Source organism: Bacidia gigantensis, assembly GCF_019456465.1.
Source record: "Bacidia gigantensis strain McMullin 20006 chromosome Unknown contig_246, whole genome shotgun sequence".
Classification (NCBI taxonomy): domain Eukaryota; kingdom Fungi; phylum Ascomycota; class Lecanoromycetes; order Lecanorales; family Ramalinaceae; genus Bacidia; species Bacidia gigantensis.
Window position 1 is genome coordinate 76,181 of NW_025408602.1, and position 24,273 is coordinate 100,453.

The 24,273-nt window shown below is 51.3% G+C and overlaps 6 protein-coding genes and 1 non-coding gene across 7 annotated transcripts; 2 read left to right on the top strand and 5 right to left on the bottom strand.

The window, feature by feature from the left end:
- Positions 1 to 170: 170 nt before the first annotated feature.
- On the top strand, positions 171 to 2,188 carry KY384_005684 (uncharacterized protein; the record flags this gene model as incomplete). Its single annotated transcript, XM_044814183.1, has 5 exons — positions 171 to 330; positions 386 to 469; positions 525 to 1,560; positions 1,615 to 1,679; positions 1,767 to 2,188. 5 exons carry the CDS (start codon positions 171 to 173, stop codon positions 2,186 to 2,188), a joined length of 1,767 nt encoding a protein of 588 aa, XP_044668333.1.
- A 353-nt stretch (positions 2,189 to 2,541) lies between these two features.
- On the bottom strand, positions 2,542 to 2,629 carry KY384_005685. The gene has a single exon. It is a non-coding gene; the product is annotated as a tRNA-Pro (tRNA).
- Positions 2,630 to 3,572: 943 nt separating this feature from the next.
- On the bottom strand, positions 3,573 to 6,361 carry KY384_005686 (uncharacterized protein; the record flags this gene model as incomplete). Its single annotated transcript, XM_044814184.1, has 5 exons — positions 3,573 to 5,207; positions 5,233 to 5,412; positions 5,481 to 5,584; positions 5,661 to 6,134; positions 6,193 to 6,361. 5 exons carry the CDS (start codon positions 6,359 to 6,361, stop codon positions 3,573 to 3,575), a joined length of 2,562 nt encoding a protein of 853 aa, XP_044668334.1.
- A 5,201-nt stretch (positions 6,362 to 11,562) lies between these two features.
- Positions 11,563 to 12,363, top strand: KY384_005687 (uncharacterized protein; the record flags this gene model as incomplete). The annotated part of the gene is made up of 1 exon (XM_044814185.1): positions 11,563 to 12,363. The coding sequence occupies one exon, from the start codon at positions 11,563 to 11,565 to the stop codon at positions 12,361 to 12,363; it is 801 nt and encodes a 266-aa protein (XP_044668335.1).
- A 4,576-nt stretch (positions 12,364 to 16,939) lies between these two features.
- Positions 16,940 to 17,752, bottom strand: KY384_005688 (uncharacterized protein; the record flags this gene model as incomplete). Its single annotated transcript, XM_044814186.1, has 1 exon — positions 16,940 to 17,752. The coding sequence occupies one exon, from the start codon at positions 17,750 to 17,752 to the stop codon at positions 16,940 to 16,942; it is 813 nt and encodes a 270-aa protein (XP_044668336.1).
- A 1,113-nt stretch (positions 17,753 to 18,865) lies between these two features.
- KY384_005689 (uncharacterized protein) lies at positions 18,866 to 20,709 on the bottom strand (the record flags this gene model as incomplete). Its single annotated transcript, XM_044814187.1, has 5 exons — positions 18,866 to 19,036; positions 19,107 to 19,445; positions 19,506 to 20,104; positions 20,172 to 20,362; positions 20,537 to 20,709. 5 exons carry the CDS (start codon positions 20,707 to 20,709, stop codon positions 18,866 to 18,868), a joined length of 1,473 nt encoding a protein of 490 aa, XP_044668337.1.
- Positions 20,710 to 22,320: 1,611 nt separating this feature from the next.
- Positions 22,321 to 23,891, bottom strand: KY384_005690 (uncharacterized protein; the record flags this gene model as incomplete). Its single annotated transcript, XM_044814188.1, has 4 exons — positions 22,321 to 23,284; positions 23,334 to 23,698; positions 23,748 to 23,798; positions 23,847 to 23,891. The coding sequence occupies 4 exons, from the start codon at positions 23,889 to 23,891 to the stop codon at positions 22,321 to 22,323; spliced, it is 1,425 nt and encodes a 474-aa protein (XP_044668338.1).
- Between the last annotated feature and the right edge of the window lie 382 nt (positions 23,892 to 24,273).

The window sequence follows — 24,273 nt, forward strand, 5'->3', positions numbered from 1 at the left end:
CAACAATGGATCGTTCTCTTCCAATAGCTCAAGATCTCATCTGTTGGCTGTCTGAAAGCTCATCAACGTTAGGCACGGGGCTTTATGGCCTTTTGATCCTACCATTACGAAGCAGATGGCCTTTCCACTCCTCAAACTTTGCAAAATTTCGCCAGAGTTCATGACAAGCAATGATAGCAGGTGCTGTTCGAGCGTTGTTGAAGGGTGTGCGCATATCATTTCATGTCGTAGCATGTTATACCCATTATGCTCGAAGTTTCGACATCCTGACTCGCAGTGAAAATGCCGGCATTGCGCCTAACAAATTCCTTCGGAGAGCATTCCATTCGAGTGAGATATAGGCTCTTTAACATGCGTGTCATTCCGTAGCTAAAATCGAGTTTAGCTGCCATTGTTGGTCGCTACTTATATGTTGAAGGTGGACAGACTTCATACTTAGACGATGACGATAAACCACAGTACGCGCCTGGTCAGTCATTCAAGATCTTAGCCTCCTTCAAGCTTTTTGCTAATGCTCATAAAAGAAAGTCAAACTTTGTCTCTTGATTTGTCAAAGGATTGGGACAACTCCACCGCAATCTGGGCTTCATCAACCAAGCCGTCCGACGCCCCGTTTTTGAATAAAGGCCTTCTCTGGTACCACAAGGCTGACGAGAAGCTGTATACTGGTTTCGTCGGCGCTTCGTCGACGTACGATCGGGACAACGTGCCCAAAACCCCACTCACCCTTTGGTCTTTTGCCCTGGATCAGAAAGGGACCGGGTCCTGGAGCGAGATTTTGAAGCCTGGGGCAAACAACTGGTACGACATACTGCGATTAACTCATGCTTCCACCGCCCAAACCCCTGAAATTGGATTTGTCCTCCAAGGCCACGACGAAGACCTCAACTCCAACCTTGGCATGCTACAAATGAATTTCGCAGCTTTATCCTTTACAAATGTAACATCGACGACGCCTTTCCCCAGTCCCATCATGGGAGGTAATATGCAATATGTCCCAACTTGGGGCTCAAAAGGCCTCCTACTGGCGATTGGAGGGGGCGGCATACGGACGGGTAATTGGCCCGACTACGACACAGTCCCAGTGTTCGACGTCGCAGCACAGAAGTGGTACAATCAAAACGTTAGCGGTAAGATACCCGAAGGACGATACGACGCCTGCGTCTCTGGCATCACTTCAAGCAGCCAGACGTTCGAAATATTCTTTTACGGGGGAGATGCCTTGGTAAACGCGAGCGCCATCAATTACGACCAAATCTACATCCTAACCCTGCCCGCCTTCCATTGGATCCAAGTACCCTACACAGCTCAGCATCCCCGATTTTGCCACAGTTGCGATGCCGTTGGTGGAAGCCAGATTCTTGTTCTAGGCGGCGCAGATCCCGCAATTCCAAGATCTCCGGATAATTCTCATAAGCAAATGACGAGCCCGGATCCGTTCAAACAAGGACTCGGAGTCTTCAACATGACGAGCCTGCAGTGGCAAGATCATTATTCTGCTTCACCATCACCGTATGAACAATCTAGTCCCATCAAGCAGCACTACCTCGAAGTGGGCCAGTAGGTTTCCCTTCTCATCCATATTATCCCAGAAGCCAGCTTACACATTTCTAGATCCTACATACAATCACTCCATCCCAACCTCGTGGATCTTTTCAAAGGCAGCGACCCCATCTCCTGTAAGCCAACAAATATCCCTCGAACCTGTTTTCTCTCGTTCCGCTCCACCTCCCTCTTCTATAACCTCACAAAGCTGACCTTTCCAGCCATCCAAGCTGCAGACTCGACTGCAAACTCGAACGCAAGCTCGAACGCAAGCTCGAACGCAAGCTCGACCGCAAACTCGACCACTAATTCAACAAATCAAAGTCACAGCTCATCCACCACCTCGTCAGACCCAGCTCCCCCTAATAACCCCACCAACACAGGCGTGATAGCAGGCGGCACCGTCGGCGGCGTCGTAGCACTCGCGATAATTGTCACCCTCGTGATCTTCTTCCTTCGCAAGCGTCGATCACCCAAAGCGACACCATCCTCCAACATCGACGAAATGGGCGACCGATCAAAAAGTCAACTAGCGAAGATGCACGAAGATGCTCGCCCTCTGGAGTTGAATGAAGTTGGTGTTCAGGAACTGAGTGTTTCCAACTCCGCATTCCAACGCTGGGAGAGAGTAGAGATGGGTTGAGCTTTGCCATCCGCATGCGAGTAAATGGAGAAAGGGAATTCGTCTCACTTTGTGGCTGTAGCTGAATAGGATGGGGACTTTTATTCTGACAAGTGATGGAAGCTCCGGCGAGCATATCATAAGCCACAGACTTGAAAATAACGAACAAAACACCCGCCGTAGCAAGACGCAGACTTCTCAAACCCCCCACATCCCATTCTTCTCTCCCACGTACGTCCCAATTAATCACCAACCCCCTTCCCAGCCCCTCCCAGCACTCCCACCGCAGCAGCGCGGAACGCATCCGCAGTTGCAGATCGCCCGCCTTCCCGCCTTCCAAAAAAAAGATCACACAAAATTGAAGCAAAAAGAGCGGGCTGAACTGGGATTTGAACCCAGGACCTCTTACAATTGTCATTGTGATGACCCAAAGCAAGAATTCTGCCACTGAACTATCCAGCCAAGATATTCATTTGCTTGGTATTTGTATATATATACTACAAATTTTGTGGGGAAAATTTGTCGTTCTCGAGGTGCCTTTTCCCTTGAATCTAGATCTTTTATCGAAATTGATGCGCGGTTTCGCATACCACCATAGCTATGCATGCAGTAGCGTACTTATGTCACAAGCCTCTCTGGTCTCGCTGTGCTATCAAATCTTGATCATACAAACAGCGATTTCTATCAAAGCGCACGTAAATACACGCGTGAGCAGATTGCCTCGAATATCACTCATACCAGTAGCTAACGCTATTCGAATTCTAACGAAGACTCTACTTACTCCCACGAAGTCTATCATCCCATCCCCCATACTCAAGCCGGTAACTCCTACGTCCTAGTCAACAATCACATGAAGTCTAGCCTTCAACACTCGCTCACTATGCCATGGCACCCAAAATCGCGCGAAAAGCCGATCAGCCTAGAGACCATATTTGCAGTGTTTGAGTATCATCTAACTCTCACGCTCCGTCTCTCATTTTCGAACTTCAGAAGCGAATGACACCACAAATCTTCCTATCGCATTAATTCTCTGGGTCGATGAATACAAGTCGAGTCGGTGCGCCATCGGCAGCTAGTCTCGTAAGTTGCGGAGGCTCGAGATTCCGCATTCTAGTCCGCTATTGATCGCTCTCGTTTGAAAGCTTGAGGTTGCTCTCGGGAGTTTGTCTTGCGTAGTGTGAGACCGATAGCGGAGAGGGAGTGCGAAGATTCATATCCCTCCCTGTACTTGCTCCACACCCTGTGCAATTTGGCACGGCTTTCGTCGGGGTAGATAGTCCCATGTTCTGTATGAAGACCGATTTAGGCTGGTAGGTGTCATGTATGTGGTGAGTTGAGAATGTGGGCGTGGGATTTGCCAGTGGGCAAGACGTGTTTGTCAGTGTCATATGCGGGAATAGTTACATTACGAGTTTTCTGCCCTTGGCCGTTGTGGCCAGAAGAATTGGTGAAGGAGCGTTGGCTTTCGTCGTTGAGAATTTGCTGGAAGCTGGTGGCTAGCCGGTCGCTGTTTTTCAATGGAATTCAGAGCGCTTTCACCTTTTAGAAGCTCTGGTCTCAGTAAGGACGCTTTCGATTTTTTTGCAGAGTCAATGTCAGGAGGCTTAGACTTTTCAAGGATTTGCACAACTTCGTCATGATGAAACACTCCCGCATATTGAATAGCCGTATAGCCATCGTGATCCTTTAGTGTTGTATCAGCACCATGTCGCAGCAGCTCGCGTACAACATCGACCAGTCCCACTTGCGAAGAAGCCATCAAAGCTGTTGTTCCGTGCCCGTAATACTGCTTATTAACATCCATGCCAGCTTCGAGGAGTAGGCGCACGGAATCAAGTGACCTTCTCGCGGCGATTAGGAGCGGACTAGCACTCTTTGCATCACTTCCATCAGGGTCCACACCATGATCGAGTAGCAACTTCATCCCCCTCAAGTTGTCAGTTTTCGTGGCATAAATCAAAGCTGATGCTCCATCGGAGTCAGTCAAATCGAAAGTTTCTTTGTATTCTGGCTTCAATAGATATGTCAACGTCCGATCTCTGTTCTCGCCCGGTGGATCCCTCGATCTCAAAGCATACATCAATGCCGTACGTCCAGTTTTGGATCTGATTTTGTAATCGGCCCCATGAGTGAGCAGCACCCTGACAGTGTCTGCCTGAGAAAGTCCAGAAGCTAGATGTAGAGCGGTCTGTCCATCCTCATTTGCAATGTCTGTCTTCGCGTGGGCACGACATAAGTCTGCCGTTAGCCACTCATAGCCAAGGTACGCAGCGTACATTAGGGCTGTATACTTATCCGCGTCTTTACGGTCTATATCGGCACCAGCCTGTAAAAGGTAATTGACAACTGCTCGGCAATTCTTGGACGTTGCGTGCATTAGGAGTGTCACCTCTTTCAAATCTGATGCATTGACATCAGCTCCCCTACTTACCCAAAGGGCAACAATTCTCAGCAATTTGTATTCGTCGAATTGGTAATCTAATTCGCTCATCAGCACAAGTAGACTATATTGACTTCCAGTGTCAATGGCGACTCCTTGAGCGATGAGGTAGCGCACTAGACCTAGATCTCCTTCTTTGCATGCCCAGCTCAATTTCACTTCAAGACTCGCAGATTTACTGTATCTTTGACTGTCTTCTGAAGCTTCCTTGCCAACAGCAAGTTTCGAGTGTGTTAAGTTAGATAAGTCCGTGGGTGTAAGCTTAGACAGGTACTCATCGTCAATAGGCACAATGGTTCGACCTACTTTACGATTATTGAAATTGGAGGTCGACTGCGATAGGATCACGAGCCTTTCTCGTGTGGTTCGCGAATTCGTACGACGAAACGGATCTTCGACTGCCTCAATTGCAAGCCGCGATGTGTCAGGCAGGTCACCCTCATGTACAGGAGAACGATTTGATCTGCGTAAAATCTTGTGCATGGATCCATCTGTTTCTGCAAGAGCACCATCGTCGAAGGTCTCTCCCTTGCGAGATCTAGCGTCCCCTTGAAACCCTAATGCTTCTGGTTTTGCCCATACGGGTATTAGTCGATAGAGCTTCATACGAATCAATTCATCTTACCCCATCCCCACGGGCTCTAGTCTCCATAGCATCTTCAATCAGCTCGGCGATTCCACCAGCGACCCTCTCATACCCAAGCTCACTTGCACTCTTGAATTTGCACATCTCCGAATGATTCGCGGGAATCCATTGTTTACGTTCGCATGCAAGGCCAAGCGAGGCAGAGTCGTCATCAACTATCTGTGTTGGTGTAAGTCACAGAATTCTCATCCTATCACTGGGCCAAAAACATGAAAGTGGGACATTACCTTGCCAGATGCACCAAACGCTATGTCCTCAAAGAACGAAAATATCTGGATTCGACCTACAATGCCACAAAACGAGTCTTGAAGACGTTCGAGGATTTCGGAACCTAAGCGCCGAATGTCAGCAAAGCTGATTTGCATAGGTCATCAAGGTAGAGCTGTCGCGTTTGCAGTTTGGCGTACCTCTAGTGAGAGCATCGATGATTTTGGTATTGTGATCTTTGAGAACCATGGTTGCAAGGTTCGTAGCAATTTTTGCCCAAGCTGTGTGATTACCACCTCGGTGTGGCGTCCCTAAGAATACGATGCCGTACGTCTTGCCAGATATGGCCGCAGTACGTGGATTTCGTCCGTTGGCTCGATTTTTATTGGATTTGATAAGCGCGTCCTTGATGACGAGACCGCCCAAACTATGGCCAACAAATATAATGGGGCGGTCTCGCTGAAAGCCGTTGTCACTCGTATTCCTGCGGAGCAGAAGCCACAGAACTCTTTGACTCACCTCTTCGGTCATCCGCCGCTTTCTCTGAAGGTCCTCAAGTAGATTTATCGAATGCTGGAAAATGCTACTCTGACTTGCGTTGCTGAAGAAATTCATGACATTGGCTGCCCAAAGCTTGATTTCAGCAACATTATAACGAACAACGCTCATACAAGCTTGGGCTCTAGAGAAGTGATCTTGACGAGAAAGCCAAGAAAAGACTAAGCATCATACCATCATAGCCGTAAGACATAACCCGAACATTTGGAAGCTCTACTGGCAAAAGATCTCGAGGCCAAACGACCTTATCAGCCTCCCACGTCTTGATCCTGTCGCCACGCAAACCATGGACAAAGACGAGGTCGGCCTGTATGGGCTGTTCTCCAGCAGCGACCACTTCCATACTTCGCGCTACTCAGACACTAGAAAGCTTCGAGAAAGAGTTCACTCGTGAGGTAAACAAGAGAAGTCAAAACGAAGTAAAGAGCTGATGTCCACAAGGCTAAGCGCCATCCTTTCTGATGGTGGGTGACTAATTTGGATACGGTTAGGTCGTGCTGCAAGGTGATGATCCACGAGGAGTCTAGACCAAGCCAACAGGAAACCTATAGAGCAGAGATCTAATGACAAGAAATGACGACCACCCAAGGAACCAGGAAAGAGGATACGAAAAGTGATCTCAGAAATGGAAACAACGATGGCTCCCGATGCTTGAGCAGCGTCACAAAGATTGTCGATACCGACACTTACACAATCACGTCCGATACCTAGGACATCCACATCGCTGGGTACTCGACGACAAGACACATTTGTAGTCATATCCACCTTCGATAGAACATGCCTCAAGGTGAAGAAAAGACGGGAGCAAAAAGGTTGAACAAAAACGAAGATTTCAGCGCTAGTGTAACATTCATCGTATTTACACCCCCAAAAGCCCATCAGGACCCAAACTCACATCAACATAAGAAAGTCATAAATGCACAATCCTCAAACAAAGCTCTACTCATTACTCCCTCAATCATCAATCCTATCTCATGTATATACATCTCTCCCCCCTCCCCCATACAGAAAAAGAAAGGATAAGGGCAATCAGCCCAGGGTATCACAACAAGCAAGCAGGCAGGCATGTAAACACCCTTACAACACCTCCCCCAACAGCTCCACAAACCGCATATGCACCTTCGCAAAAACCTGTCGATCGCCCGTCATCTCGGCGAGATTCCTACCCCTCAAATCCGGCGCGTGCGTGCGTATGCCAAACATATCCTTCCCTCCACTACCCCACCCAGTTCCGCCAACACCGCCTCCGCTTGCTCGGGCGGTGAGGAATGAGCTTGCCATTCCTCCCCCTCCTGCCCCTCCTCCTCCTCCTCCTGCTGCAGGCCACCCCCCTCCCCTTGCTCCTTCCCGCCCATCTCCACCATCAGTGGTATCTGCAGCAGAGCCTAGAAAAGGGGAGGGGGAAGACGAAGGCGCTCTATCAACCTTCCCCCCAACCACGCCGCCAATCCCATGAAACGCCGCCACAGACCGCCAGCCATGGCGTAGATCCTGCCCCCATCCCCACCCCCACCACCTTCACCGCCCCGCACCAAAGCAACAAAAGCATACAACCTTGTCCCGCCCCTCGCATGCTGATCCCTCAGACGGAAATTATAAGCGACCACGAAGCCCTCGCCTGGCGTGCCGAAAAAGAGCGGGCCGGACGTCATGCCGCGCGGGAGCTGCTCGCCTGAGAGGGCGCGCACGATGGCTTGGCGGAGAGAGGTGTAGGTGGAGGTGGAGGTGGGCGCGTGGGTGGAGAGGAAGGTGCGTTCGTGGGAGTGCGTTGGGGAGGAGGATGCTGAGGTGGAGGTTGTGGAGGGGAAGGATGCTGTTGCGGGGGTGAGGTGTTGGGGTTGGGGGGTGTAGCTGTGGGGGTGGTGGGGATGGTGGGGATGGCGAGCGGGAGGGGGAGGGGGGAAGGAGTCCGTGGTTGAGGAGCAGGAGGACGAGTAGCCGCTGTCTGGGTCGGTGGGGACAGAGAATTTTGTCTTTGTGCGGAGGGTGGGAGAGGTGGGTGCGCTGAGCGGGGAGGCGGAGAGGGGGGTTTCTGGACGGGAGGGGTGGTTCGCTGCTGCTGTTGGGGATGATGTAGGGGTGGAGAGCTGGAGGGAGCAGTTTATGCAGTCCCCATCATTCTTGCTCGTTCGGGGTCTTTCTCGTGTTGGGCCATCTGAGGTGGTCGGTGGATTTGGGGGCGGGACCGTGGAAATTGTAGTTGTCGGTAAGGTTGTATTTGTATCTTTATCGGGAGATGTAGATTGGTGGACATCAGCGAAGTCGAAGGAGCCAGTGTTGCTGGACTCTTGTGTAGCTTTTTTATTTTCAAAGCTTTTTGGCGCGCTTCGCAAATCGTCAAAGCTTGATGCAGTTGAGGGCGGGCTGCAAGTGAAGCAGGAGAGAGGTAGGGCTTGGGTGCAGATGATGGAGGTAGGGCCGTGATTATCGCAGAAGTGCGCCAGAGAGAGCTGTTCGTCTTTTGTCAGTGACGGTACGTAATGAGATGGCACGCGACATGCCGTCAACTCCATTCTCGAGATCCTCCCCACGCTACAAAGACACACTTGCCCGCATCACAATGTCTCTGGCCTCTGCCGTCCTCGACTCGTTTCTTCGTCTTGTTCTCGCCGCTGCGCGTCTCAGCAAGCGATGGTTCGGTGTTGTTGTTCTTCTCGGTAAAGGGCGTGCAGTAGTTTTGCCCCGGAGAGGCCGTAGGCGAAGATCAGGCGACGTAGATTGATGCCCCTTTTTATGAAGCGGCCAACATCGCCTATGGTGATCGTTGTATGGTCAAAGCTCTTTCTGATCTGGAATACCTCGTGGTTGGTGGTTTGCGCTCCAATCGCTCCCTGCGGGTATCAACGGCGGATCTTCCGGGGTTTGATACGGTCGTCCTGTCGCCACGGACCGCAACGTGTCAATTGGCCCCAGTATGAATAGTAGAGATGTCGCAAGAGTATACGCAAGGCTCAGGATGCGCAACAATGGGAGCACATGAACTTGCACGATGGGCTGCGCAGAAAAAAAGTCGGATCAGAGCTTCACCGTTTTGGCGCTATCAGAGACGTATTGAGGCTTTACCGCAATTGTATTAGCCTTATCGACGATCGAACAGCCAATCGGTAGCTTGCCATTTGAGATGCAGATCATTGGCATAGATCGTGGCTGCCATGTGCTCTGTCACTCATACTTTCAAGCACGTGGAAACGGTTGGGCAGGTGCCTTGATCCTCGCTTCCTTTCAGCCACCTACACACCATCCGACGACACTGCCTCCATTGGCGCTGGTCCGTGCCTCGTACCCTCTGGCTAAGTTTAGGACGAAGGGCAGCAATGACAATGCTGATCCCCCTGAGACTAGCTGCGAAGGTGTCTTCTATCGTCGTACCATTACATACTGGAAGCTAGAAGAGAGCAACCTTCAGCTCAGACGTTCAAGTTCGTATGAACGTCTGCATCTCCTCCTTGGCGCACGCCAAAGTCTTGTAGCCCTCACATCGTACGATCGATGAATCTATCATGACTGCGAATCTCGATCCTCTACATGGCCATCCATAGAGCAAGAGATCACGAGGATGCTTTGCATTGCATTCATACCTGACCAGGCTACGACGAGGCTGGCCCACTCGGAAGGTATGGACCGAAGGGCACGTTGGTCAGGTACCATACATTAGTGTAAGGATGCTGTCTCGAGGTAGCTGCAGGGGCCCTTGCTAGTAGAAGAAACTTACTACCGTGCTAATTTTGAAGAGCATCTTGTACATTGGAAGTCATCTGTTGACGTCCCGCCATCTTTAGGCAGCGAAGGTGGTACTGAGGTACTATCCCAAAGTATTGCCAAGACTCGGCGGGGAAAAGTGAGGCCGGTCCCGGAAAATCCCAGCAGCCAGTCATGTTGTTCGTTTCTATCCTCACGTCAAAGGGTCTCGTATAAGTTTCTTTCAGCTGAACAGGCGCATGGCCCTTTCTCCATCAGTTTGAAACTTCGCGTCAGAGGCACAGCAGTGGCACTGCGGTAGACGAGCTCCCCTACTCCGCTCCCTTCCCCTCTTAACATGGACCTGACACCTGATCCCGTTGAGACGATGTCATCTCGATCGCATTCGCCGTAAGCGACAGACAATTGCTTTTTCTTGACTCCAAGAACTCTTACCTTGGGCCAGACCATCTGATGATGGTATTGAGTGACACTGCGCCTTCTCTCTACGACCCAGACCGCTAATCGTGCATTCTCTTTCGGCCGGCTCAGCTGTCTTCGAACGACTGAGGCTTGTTGTAGGATGAAAACAGACCCTTGCTGGCTCTAGATATACACCGACTCTTGGGGATGGCCCTTGACCGTCGATGAAAATATTATCGCCCGCATGCTGCCGTTTCATCCAGCAGTCTTATGAATGTAACCCTCTGGACAGGATGTACAATTGTTAGTGAGGCTCATGCAGGTGAGCGTCGGCGAGCGGCGTGGAGACTTCCTGCAGCCTACCTTTCTCTGCAGGACCAGCGTCCAATGACTGATGCTGCGGCTAACTGGTGCAGTAGTCGCTTCGCGCGCTCAGCCGAGGCCAGTGGTGAGTCTGCACTTGGGTAAGCAGCCACGTGTTTGTGAGAGACCTCCCTGGTGTGAACAATATGCTTAATATTTTGCGAATGTAATGGAAGGCCGGCGGTCTCACTGACCCTTGCAGCATGACAGAATACGAGGCCTACCGAATTGCTCTCCTCGGCCAACGCTCAGCCGCATGAGATCAAGCGAAGGCTAAGCCTAGGAAGCGAAAATGAATCATCGTGGGTGAAATATACGAGTACACGAAACAGTGGCCTCTCTGTGCGTTTCATCAACATCTCGGGTGATCGACAGGAACAAAGCCAATCGTCAGGCGCCTCTAAGCTTTCGATTCCGATCCATGAAACTGGCTAGAGCTAGCCTGGGTGGACCAAGCCCCTGGAGTTAACGAGGCTATATTCTCCCAGACAGATGGCTCGGGCTTTAAGGCGGGAGCTCCCAATCTAGCTCACGCACTGTGTCTGCCCTATGTCGTATTGTGAGCAATTACTAGTTCGATCTAGCCCCCTTTGCTACCCTAGTTGGTCCAGACACGCTTGGCGACCACTTGTGGCTTGCAGCATCGACTAAAATTCCCCAGTCCGGAAGCACCTGACCATTCAGCCGGGTCACGCCAAGGCCACAGAATCTCCCCCTTTTAACTATTACTGGTTGAACCTCCGCTCAGCATGGCTACTTGCCATGCTTTCCTTGACTCAAATTCAGCCTTATCGAAGTCCCCATTCTGACCACATGCTTTACATCATTGCTTACAGGCAGCAATGTCAATCGTGACATGCAACGCTATTTTTAGGGGTTGACATCTGTACCTCGACGCTTGCTCATCGACCGGGACGATTCAAAAGGGCCTGTATCGGCCTTTGACACCCTCAGATAAATCGTCCAGGCTCACAAATCAAGATCTACATTGAATCAAGAACTATATCAACCCATTCTGGAATCATTCCCACAAGCCGATAGCTTCCACTACTCTTCTCGATTCCACACTTCACCATCCCTATGGATCGTCGGTACCCTCCTACGAGTATGCCTCAAAACACTGACGGAAGTTACAACTGGGCGGATTGGCCTCAAGGGCCTACAGTTGAAGGCCAAGGTTATCAGCAAGCCAGTCCGTATCAATCCTTCGATCAGTCACACTCTCCAAGCCCTGGATACCCAGTGAGCCCCAATACACAAGGACAGTGGATAAATCCAAGCCAGGCAGAACAAATGGCTTATGCAACAGCAACCACTGCTCCGCAACTCCAAGCCCAAAGTCTCCACCCATACAGCCAACCATCCCGGACTAACATGATGAACTACGCGGCGACTGACGCAGCCTGGGAAGACCCAGCGGTTAAGCAAAGCCCTATGCCCTCTCCTGGTATGGACTGGGAGTCTTGGATGAGTCACTCGCCGACCCCACAAGACGATGACGTTTCCACCAATGCCTCTTACTTCGGAGACGAGGCTGTCGCAAGGAAACATCCCTCCGTCCGTAGCCCAACGGGCAGCGAAGACAGCAGTTCATCACCTGTATTGAACAAGAAGAGAGAACGAGCACAACACAACATCGTAGAACATAGGTACCGGGAAAAACTGAACAGGGAGATATCACAACTCCGCAATCATGTTCCAGCCTTGAGAGATGCACAAAGCAGCAAAGGCGATTCACCTGCGAAAATCGGCAAGTCCACAGTCTTAGTCAAAGCCGGCGAATACATCGAGAAATTGGAGGAGGAGAACGAGAAACTGAAGAAGAGGAATGAAAACCTAGAACGACACCTTCACCGCGCAGCGCACGAAAAGAAGCGCTGATCACCCAATGTCTAGAAACTGCAACGCTCATGAATTTTGATAGCGATTTCTGGTGTCGGCGTCAACGAATTTTGGGAATCCTCAACGTTCCTTGCGAAAGGAGTTTAGTTTACCTGTACCTACAGACAGACTCGAGGGAGGGCAGTCAATGCTGATGATTGGCGCATCTGGCATGTCGCTTGTGTACGATATCATAGACCCGAGGAGATCGATTGAATGTACGATACAATACCCATCAAGGCCAGTCTCATACGTCGTACACATAAGCTCAGCGAATAGACTTCCCCTTAGCCCACCCTCCTTCGCCAAGAAGGGCCCCAGCAAGAAGGAGCGGTGAAAAAAAGCCTGACGTGGCTTTCTGCAAAGCCTCAGCGTAGACAATAACAACTCGACCGCCTGGCTGTTGATGACTACTTATAGGCCATAAATTCCGACGATGCGTGCGGAGCGCGATGGAATCATGCCACCTCTGCAGGCGCCACCATAGAGGCTACCATAATGGCGCATGAGCTTCAAGGTCTAGGCCGTCCCCTATTGGTGACACTGGTGATGCCAATTTTGTGGCTTCGCTAAGTCCTGCCATTTGTTAGGAAGCTGCATAGCCCTACGCTCGGCCTACGCTTGGGCCAAGGACCCCTTGGACCCTAGATGAGACACCAAAGATCTTTCTATCTGAGTCTTATCTGTTGACATCGGTCTGTCGATACCGTGACGTCGCTAGTAGGACGACGACCGTCAAGTCTCCAAAGAGGAAGCATCAATGAGTCATAGCGGGCATGGCCAGTGTCGATGCTACTTTGACGCAATATTGAAGCATTTCTTTCACAGTCATGCCTGTGGAAACTTGACAACCCCTACCTGAGAGTCATAATAGGCCAAGTCACTTCAAGAATCCAGCTGATGACCTCAACGCTTCGACTCACTCGTAGTCGAGAAGTAATACCGGTCTCGAAGTAACATCAGTAACGACAGACCACCGATAGAAGCGCCCGTACGCTTCATAATACTCGAAGCGATCCGATGAATTTATTCTGCGATAGGAGATTCTTCCAAAGACCGCAAAAATTTTACTTCTAGGATGCATTCTTACAGTATAAGCGAATATGCAAACGCTTACATAAAGCTTTTTCACAATCTAAAACACGACCGTGCATGAATCCCATGTTATTCCATCAAGAATCTCAACTAGACTAAATACCGCAACTTCATCTCACCAACGTGAAACTGTCGATCGTTCACTTTCATGGTTCATGAAGCGCTGTCAGCAATCACAGCTTACATAGAGGAAATCCCTCAATGCCGTCAGATGTGATTACACTGACACTTTGAGTGCTCTGAAGATGTCATAAACTCTAATAAGCGTAGCCAATGCCGACACATCTCATATTCCAGAAGCAGTACGCCGCAGGTCTGTGATCATCATCTGGATTCCGCAAATACCAACTCAAAGTACGTCAGTGACCTCATCGTCCCCACAACACTCATCGCTCACGCAAACCGCATTCCTCCGACCCCCAACTTTATCTCCTCATCCACTGCTCCCCCTCCAACCCCAGCAACGCCAACGATTCATTCCCCCTAAACCACGCTCCTCCCTCCCCCGCCCCATCTCCTCCACCTCCACCCCCACCACTTCCTCCCCCACACCCCCCTTCCCCTCCCCCATCCCCCACCCCCACAACCCCCGGTCTATAAACCTGCACATACCAACCCCCCTCATCCTCATCCACTCCAGCCCGCCTCGTTTCGGACAATCGACTTTCATCTGCCGATACTGGCTCTCGACGTCCTGGAGCGAGAACATGCCGCGCAAGCCAGCCTTGGCACAGCCCAGCACCACCACGCATTTATTCCCGTCGCCGTACCACCCACGGTAGTCCCCCGGCTGGCTCGCTTCCCAGTTGTACCGGTGCGTGAGGTAGTCGGTGTCGGCGCGCATGGCGGCGATGGCGGGGCTGCAGTCTGTGTAGGTGAGGGGGGGCGCGTTTCGTAGCAGTGCGCTGAGAGGGTGAGGGAGGAGGTCTGGTTTGTGGTGTTAAATACGGAAGGGGTGATGGCTGCGGATGAGGCGAGGAAGGGGTGAAGAAGGAGGAGAGAGAGGAGGAGTGGATGTTGGGGCTGGGCTTGGAGTTGGGGCCACAGCAACATCGCCGGCAATTAATATTGGTGACTCCACAAAGGACAGGCTGTGGGTGTGGTGGGTATCGATAACGACTAGCTTTGCTGTCAAACCTGCATGAGATGGAGCATACTTTTTTCTTCTCACACCCCTTCATCCCACCCACAGACGCACACGCATGCACATGCATAACATATATGCCTCCCCCCTCCCTCCCCCCCTCCTTCCCCCTCACCCCACGCATATCAGAAGGATTCACGTGCGTATCTGCCCCGTCACGCCTCGCCAGATGCGTTATCGAAACACAAAGTCTCAGCGTGGCCGCCGTTGCTATCGAAAGCTCTTGGATGGCCGCGGCTATACTTGCCTGAGACAGGGTATTGGGGGGGAGGTGCGAGCGCGCGTGTCTGGAGAACATTTGTGCGCCACGAGGTATAATTTGAGATACGCGGGACGCATATAGAGCGCCTGTTTTGAGATGTGTGTGTTGTGTTGGAGTGGGCAAAGGGCAGGGTGTGGCAGGCTTTTTTGTCGTAGGTTTATTGGAATCGAGAGGCTGGGTATGACGGTGTGTTTTATGACTAAAACAGGGGGGCCGGAGAAGATAGTTGAGGAAGTTGCCATGGAAGATTGGCTCGCTGGAACTCTCAAATCGTTCATTCTGTATATCATCGACGTTGTGAGGGATGGACTGTTGCAGCTGACCAGTGTTTTGGGGCTGTGATGGGAGTCCACACACACAGCACTCGGTCTGCTTTTTTACTTGCACACACCTGCTCAGTTTCTGCAACGTGCGTAAATACAGAGTCGGTGTGTTAGTTCATCGATTGGTAAGACCTTTGGTTTCCAAAGTCTTGCCTTGTGCTCAATACTTGAAACATCTTGAATCGAAATAGCATGGCAGGCCACTAACAATTATGAGCGTGCGGCTATGGGTATCTGTCATCTTGCTTTGAGATGTACAGACTACTAGATGGCTTTGCAATTCAACTGTGAAGATTGATAAGACACATATTCCCGCAGTAGAATAGGGACAAAGATATTGAGAGGGAGAAAGATTTTGAACGGCGCTTGGTATCAGAAGCAATTGTCAAGAGGCTGGAAGCTAATGAAGATTCTAGTAACCCGTGAAAAGGAGGCAGAGGTCTTGCGTTAGTCATTCACTGACCTAAAAGATTAGGGTTGAAGCTTTTGATTTCTATCATCATGAGTAGTTTGATCGCAGCTCTACCTCGAAGCAGATTTCGAACTGAGCCTCTCCACTAATCGAGGACTTAGTCTTAGGAACTCTGAATTCGCACCGATTGCTGATCCCATAGCTGATAGATCAAAATTAACGGTACCTTCCTGCTGTCGGATAGTGCCGCATGGAAGTCTCCGTCTTCGTGTAGAACTCTCATCTTGAGACCGCGACAAAGCGTTCCAGTATGTGAGCGCCCTCAATCCACAGAATAGTGAAATGAGAAGACGAACCAAGCTTACAAGAGGAATTTTGGCATGTATGGACAACAGAAGCGGGAGGAGGCCTTGTTAGACGAGGTGTGAATAATGCGAAAGTATTGATCAGAATAAATAAGGAATAAAGCAGTCTGGAAAACCCCAAAATGAGGTCGGCGCTGATTTTACCCCTCAGTGCACGGAATCTTCGACACTGACACCTTCAGCGGGGTCCTTCAACACACCCTCTACCCCTCCACTTACATCCACTAGTAGCATGTCTTTACCTACAACTTTTACCAAACTTCCTAGGTAATTCAAACCAATTCTAACTCGCCGTAAAGCATAGTATCGGAATTCCAATTGCCCAATCGAAGCTGTAAATGAAGCGGCAAATAGAATCGATCCACTATTATTAGCATTGATCATATATGATAATCCTGAGAAAGAGCCCGTTAAACCTCAGTACAGACCGACGTCCTCTCTCATTAAAAATTAAAAATGGCGATGTAAATCCAGAGCAAAACCCTCAAATGCAAGAAACGTTGGTAGAACGAGTGACGAGATCACAGCCATAATAGCAAAAAAACGACAGATTGTAATCATTATTTCTTCGATCATTAAATAACTGTGGTACCACTGACGAAGGGAGACACAACGGCTGTGCTTGAGGGCAAGATCACCATGATTCCCGAGGTTGTAGAGCGTAGGCTTACAGGTACACAAAATACTAGCACAATGCAAGCGTGCCGTTGACATCGGCTGATCACCAGATAGCACACCATCCTCGCCACTTTTCTTTCAAAGCCCGCAGACACAACAGATGCTACCAATTTCTGCAGCTTGCGCATTGGTATTGTGAATACCCCCTCACAAGTCTAGACGGTCCTTTCCATCATCAGAGTTCTTCTACAGACATCAGCAACAAGTAAGCAGCCCAGTCCACTGATCACTAACAGCATCACCCAATACCTCACCCCTTCCCTCAGCACCCTCCCCTCCGTCCCTCATCCCTCACCCTCACCCTCTCTGCGGCCCATGATTCACAATCTGATCAACCGTCATGAAAACACCTCCATTCGCCTGCGTAACCACCCTCATCCCCACATCTGCCACCCCCATCCCTGGGCCTGAAGGATGCTCTACTCTCGTCCATTCCACTTCCACGTGTTCCCCTACCCCTCCCACCCCTAACCCTCCCCCTTGTCCAGCCACCTCTCCTACTCCTCTCCCTTGTTCTCCCGCCTGCCGATCCCCGCGCCGATCAGGGTCATCGAAAGGATTAAGCCAGGACATGTCCAAAATGTCGCCCAACCCCCCCATCCCCATGTCGAAAACTTCTCCGAAATCTATCCCTGCCCGTCCCCCTCCCCCTCCCCGTCCCCCTCCAGTCCGTCCAATCAACCCAAAAACCTCTTCCTGCGCCAATCCACCCATCCCCATGCCCACCCCTATCCCCATCCCTACCTGCTGTTTATCCCCCCGAGGAAACGGCCTATCCCGACAAATCGGACACCCATTCCCGCGACCGGGCACGAGCAGCCATTTCGCAGCGCACAGCAGCCCGAACTCGTGCCCGCATTTGCTGAGGCGGATGGGCGTTTCGGGCTCCGTGCCTGTGTGGTAGGGCGTGGTGCAGATGGGGCATTCGTTGTCGTGATCGTTGGCGGGGGCAGGGAGGGTAGGGAGGGTAGGGAGGGTGGAAGGAGGCGGGGCGGCTGCTGCTGCTGGTTGGGATGAATTCGCTGGGTTTGTTGGATGGGGCGAAGGACGTGGAGGGGCTGGTGCTGAGGCTGCTGTGGGCGTTGGAGGTGGAGGTGTTGGAGGTGCCATGGAGCAGGAGGGAAGAAGGGGCGCTGGAGCTGAAGCTGCTGGAGGGGTGTTGCGGACGGGGCGGCGGTATGGTTGATATGGGAGGGATGGACGGCCGGTTGTTGAGTTGCGCGTTGTTCGAGGCATGGGGGTTGGTTTGTTGTGGACAGCGGATCGAGGTTGGAGAGTAAGGTAGATTGAGTGCAGAGATTGGGGTTTGTGGGGTGGAAACAATCTAGTGTTTGGGAGGGTCTGACGTAGAAGTTGAGGTAGCACAACAACAGTAATGCCATGAACACTTGTACAGAGCTTTTCAATGTAATTCTTTGTCTATTTGATGTGACTGAATCGATTTGGGAAGTGTTGAAGACAAGATCTTTGTTTTTCCTGTTTGCGATTTTTTCTCACAACACTTGCTTAGACACTTGGACGAGGGTTTGGATCACGTGTTGGTCCTGTGTAATGGCCAGCTGCTCTCCAAGCCAGCCAATCGAACTTTTCACCCATATTACTGACACTTACAAATGAACGACGAAAGATCGGTTGATATGATGCTATTTTTGATCGTCTTTCTCCGTTGAAATAGGAGGATCATTAGAATCTTCCAACGTTGATATCTTTAGCTTCAGATCTGGTAATCAGTCCTCAACACAGGTATCAAACGTTCATTCTCTGTACAAGCCTCTTGGTCGTTGGCTTAGAAAGATCCACTGTTTCCATGCTCGGTGTGTTCCTATGTCAATAAGAATTCAGCCTGGCTTGAAAGCTAGATATTGACAATCCATTGCTGGAAGGTACTCGGTATAATCTGCAATGTGCATGTCTTCTTCGGCCCGATGGCCTACTATCAACAACTCTCTATTAGACAATAGCTAAAGGTTAGTTGGGCGTACGATGTGTATTCTGATCTAAACGCATGTCAGCTCGGCGCCAGTTTCCACAAACGGCAATTGAGTCAGAACAAAGCAAAAAGAAAGATAGATATGGAAACAACCCTCCAGGCTGCAAATATATACGAATACCTTACCAATACTTGCCATTCCATTGTGCTACCCTCGTCGTACGTTGAAAATTTACTCTGGCTTAGCGGATTCTCTGCCTCTGCCGTCGGGATTCTTATACTCCTTATCACTTTCATCCACTGATGGTCACATTCTCACACCCCACATCCCACTCTTCCGGCTTCCCCAACCTCAACTCTCCCTTACCACTATCCCCCAACCTCACCAGCGTCTCCGTCCCCATACCCTCATACCTCGGCCAGCCCGTTCTCTCCAACCCCCCGTCCGGCTGTTCCACAAACGCCTAGCATCAATCAGCATACCCACCCAAAACCCCTTTCCCACCAACCGTATCTCAGGAAGGAACCACTTACCGCCCATGCCTTCATCATAACCATCTCCATCTTCACCTCCTCCGTACTCTTCGGTAGTCCGCTAACGTCCAGACTCCCCCCGAACACCATCTCAACGTCACTCCCATGATACGCGCCACTATCGGGATAAAGGCGGAGATTATCCCAGTCGCCGAAATAGACGAAACGATACACAGGGACGTGGTGGTTGACTTTGCTTTGGGCGGTAAAGGAGGCAGGGCAAGTGAAGTCTGCGAGGTTGAAATGGTCCCATGCGGATTGCGGGAGGGTGACGTTGGCGGAGTAGGCAGGAATCTTGTAGTAGCCTGCTTCGTTCGAGGTTTGGCCTATGAGATAGGGCTATCCCGCCAATCCAATAGATCAGCTAAGAAGGAAGGAAAAGAAGGAAGAAGGTCTCACCAATCGTGAGAAATTGCCACTATCAGAACGTGCCTTGTAGTCATCGAAAACACTGACCCCATCAGGCGTTGGCTGGAACGTCGGCGGCGGCCTCGCAGGATCCGAGCCCGGCACCAGTGGAGGCTTCACCTGCGCCGCCGCGGCCTCAATGGCGGTCACGTTCTTGACAGCGCGCATGCACGGCAATGTGTCCCCACTACCACCACACCCCAAAGCCTCAGAAACTTCATACCAGTGCGCCGTAGCAACGTCGTTACTATTAAGTCCGAAAGAAAACGCATCTCCAGAATGTTCGATATACCCCTTCACAATGGGATCGTTGACGTGCGAATAGGACCAATAATCCACAGCGACACTCGCAGATGATTGGCCCGCTATGACGATATGATTGGGGTTGCCGCCAAAGCCGTGGATGTTGTCGCGGACCCATTCGACGGCGAGGCGTTGGTCGAGGAAACCGAGATTTTGGGTGTTGTTGGGGGCGCCGGGGAAGCCGAAGATGTTGATGCGGAAGTTGACGGTTACGACGATGATGTCGGTGGCGGAAGCGAGGTATTGGCCATTGTAGAAGGGCGTATGGCTTGTACCGATTGTGTAGCCTGTGGAGTGATTCAGGGTGTGGACTTTAGGGGATAGGGAAAGAATGGACGGGGGAGGGGAGCTCACGACCCCCGTAGAAGTAGATGACTACTGGTTTTCTCTTCGCAGACGTGTCTTTGGCCCAGATATTAAGGGTCAGGCAGTCTTCGCTGCGGTTTTCGTCGATACTACCGGTGAAGGCGGCGATGATCTTGGGGAATTGGGCGTTTGCGTTGGGATAGGGTCTCGAGGGAGATGGTGGTGCGACTGGGCATGAACTGGAGGATTGTCAATTGTGTATTGGTACAAGCCTGGAGAATTAGATGTACGCTGACTATGGTTTCAAATATTAGTCATTGATGGCTTATTCCATCGTGTTTGGTACACTTACGAATCTTGAAGCTTCAAAGGTGCTCCTCTTATTCCCATCGTATTTCTTGGGGCCAGCAAACCGAAGATCGCCTGTAGGAGGTTGTGCGTATGGAATACCTAAATACTCGACGACTTGCGAGACATTCGAGGCTTTGTGGCCAAGTATCAGGCCATTTGAGGTTTTTACAGACGTCGCGTAAACCAGAATAGTGAAGAGCGACAGCAAAGCATATATAAAGCGCATGAAATGCATGATGGGGCTAACTTTTCAAGTACAGAAGAAACAAATGCTCACGCGCGCAGTTAAAGATATCCAACAGCAGTCCAATACGCGAAAAGAAGCAGTCAAGAAATCGCATGGAAAACGTGGAGAACGCATCTGCAGGGTAGATCAACATGCGAGAAACAAACGATGGATGGCATCCTTCGGTCGGCCCATCCAAGAGTAGGATCGGTTAGCTAGAGTGAAAAAGCAACCTGCATGAGGCTATCCAGCTGCCCCGCCCCTCCTATTGGGCTGCATATGCGGAGACCTGCAAGACATCAGTCGTCTAGGAAGGTGCGGAAGAGTTCGGACCAGCCAAGACTTCCGCACTCCCGTGAATGCCCGAGGGGGCTAGCAGCCTTGCCAAGACTTTGCGGCCTCGAGCTCCCCCCTTCCATGCCTTCTCCTTCGTCACTCATCCCCACCACTTCCCCACCTCACCGGCGAGCCACGAATTCACAGATTCCTCCACCACCTTCAGAAAATATGCCAGCGCCCACCTCCCCACCCTCCGCTCCACCAGCACCGCCAAATCCTCAACGCCCTCCCCTCCCTTCACCCTCAACTTTCGACTTCCTCCCCCCTCTCCACCCGATCCTCCTGCGCCTGCTCTCCCCGCCCCCACCCCCGCCGTCACTTCCCCTCTCATCATCACTACCACCACCAACGCCCTCTCCGAACGCTCTCTCCCCCCACCTCAACCTCTCCCCAGCACCCGTAAATCCGGGCGCAACAGGCTTGGGGGAAGGGGTGGGAGTGGGTGTGGGGGCATACCTCTCACCGAAGGACATACCCACAGCGACGTCGAGTATAAGGATGAAGATCGCTAAGGCGAAGGTGGTGGTGAGGGGTTTGGAGGGCGTGGACATGGGTGTGGAGGAGCAGGAGGAGGTTTTGAAGGAATTGGAGGGGGAGGTGGAGAGGGGGGTAGGATATTGGAGGGGTTGAGGGGGATGGCTAGGGGGTTGGGTGGAGGGTTGAATGGGGGAGGGGCAGGGGAGGGCGAGATGGAGTTGGGGGAGGGGTGAGTGAGGGGTGATGGACATGAAATAGGGCTGATTGGAACATATGTGGGAGGGAGGGACAAGTGAATCGAAAGAGCGTTGATGCAGCATGAGTGGGCCGAAAACAAAGATAGACCTTAAGCGGGGTGGGGTCGGGCGAAACGCGCCGGGAAGAGAGGTGGAAGTGCATCAGGGAAATTTGCAGGGTGGCGGGGAATGGCTTTCGCCCTGTTGCTGCTACGAGAGCACTTGGGAAGCAGTATGGATTCAGACGCATGTTTTATGAAAAGTGAATGTTCCTCGACGTCTACCCATGAGCTCAAAATTGACGAACGTAGGCTGCATGAGCTACTTTTCGGTGCCATACAATCTATCTACAGGATATATCACGACGGCATCATTCATAACAATGACCGTCACACGTGTTGAATCAAGCCAGTCGCCAGGCTTCTACCTCTGGTTGCAGGACTCTTGTCTAACCCAAAACGCCAGGCTGTGTACAAATGTGATGAACAGATGCTCTAGCCAACCACACCTTCTTCAACCCCATTCTTCCACCACACGCGCCCCAAACATCATACCACTCATTTAGCGTTTAAACGGGCAGGGGGAACGTGCTCGCCCACATCGATATCTCCTTTTTCATATCATTGATCTCTCCCACCTCACCACCAGCAACCTTGGCCTTGAAGTCCTTCAACTTATTCGCCTCCTTTGGCAGCGCCTTCTGCACGTTCTTGCAGATCTCGATGCACTCGTGGATGTATCCCGTTATCCGCTTGAAGTCATCTTCGCCCATACCCCTGGTCGTCATGGCGGGCACACCGACTCTGATACCGCAAGGCGTAAGCGCCGACTTGTCACCTGGAATAGAGTTCTTGTTGCAAGCGATGTTGACCTGTTCAAGCACAGCCTCAACACGTGCACCATCCAATGAGTGCTGTCGGAGGTCGAGCAAGACCATGTGGCTGTCTGTGCCATCGGCAACAAGTCTGTGCCCGAGGCGCTTGAACTCAACTTCGCACGCCTTAGCGTTCTTGATGACTTGCTGCTGGTATGTTTTGAACTCAGGCGAGACGGCTTGTTTCAGGGCAACGGCGAGGGCGGTAATGGTGTGATTGTGTGGTCCGCCTTGATGGCCTGGGAAGACGGAGAAGTTGATGGGTCCTTCGAGATCGTAGAGGATTTCCTTGCCTGTCTTGGCATCGACTTTTCGCACGCCTTTTCGGAAGAAGATCATGGCGCCTCGTGGCCCACGGAGGGATTTGTGGGTAGTGGTGGTGACGATGTCGGCGTGTTCGAAAGGGGACGGGATGACGCCTGCGGAGATGAGACCGCTGATGTGGGCCATGTCGACCATAAGGTAGGCTCCGCATAGATCCGCTATTTCGCGCATTCTCTTGTAATCAATCAGGCGACAGTATGCTGAGGTCCCGGCCACGAGAACTTTTGGTCGGTACATCATAGCGTTGTTTTCGAGGGCTTCGTAGTCGATGAGGTCGGTTTGGGGGTTGACACGATATGGGAAGGTTTCGAAGTAGGTAGAGACAGCGGATATCCTGCAACCTTTAGCAAATCAAGCCCGGCCAATTGCTTTGTTCTACAGACTTCTTTGCGGGTGTTTGATAACCGTGACTCAAATGACCACCGTGTGGCAAATCCAGTCCCATCAATCTCTCGTGTGGTCGCATTATGGCTTGGTAGACCTGTAGATTGGCGGGACTACCGCTCAGTGTCTGTACGTTGACGCCCCACTTGTCTGCATCCACATTGAATGCCTTCAAGGCTCTTGCTTGACATGTGAGCTCAATTTGATCAATGAACTGGTTTCCACCATAGTAACGGGCACCCGGGTATCCTTCGGAGTATTTGTTCGACATGGGTGAGCCTAGAGCATCATACACAGCTCTTGATGTAATGTTCTCGGAGGCAATGAGCAGAATAGATTCTCTTTGACGCTGGATTTCCTTGTCCTTACTGAGGATTAGCAAGCTTCTCTTCGTAGCAGCGGTGTCAACATACCATTATAGCCTTGATTTCCGGATCCAGCTCGGGCAAGGACTTGTGCATGATCTATGAAATGTCAAAGACCAATTCATTCACAGGCTTTTTGGTACTCACGTCCTTGTGGGACTCTGGCAGAGCGTAGGTCGCCATGTCTCCCATTTCGGCGGTAGTGTCGAGATGTCTGAGTGTGCAATGGTAGACGGAAGTGGTTGTGAGGTTCAATGATCCAAAATGCCTTTCGGACACCCAGAGTCGGCGATATGATCTGTATATATAGCGACAAGGACCCGAGTAAAAATTTACTCCAACATGTCCAGTCGGGAAGCTGCACACGCGGGGTGCCGCCCCCAGCGGGCGCTAGAGCGATAAGATTAGGGGCGAGATCTTAGGGCAAGCTTTTATTCTCACTCGCCTCATCAGTCCTTCACTCTTCCCCAGACTCTTGTCAAATGCCTGGTTCATGAGAAGCTTTGCAGCCTGCAGGGCTTCTCCGCATCTTCGAAAGGCCAGTAATCACTTGAGTCATGGCCAGCTATGGGAC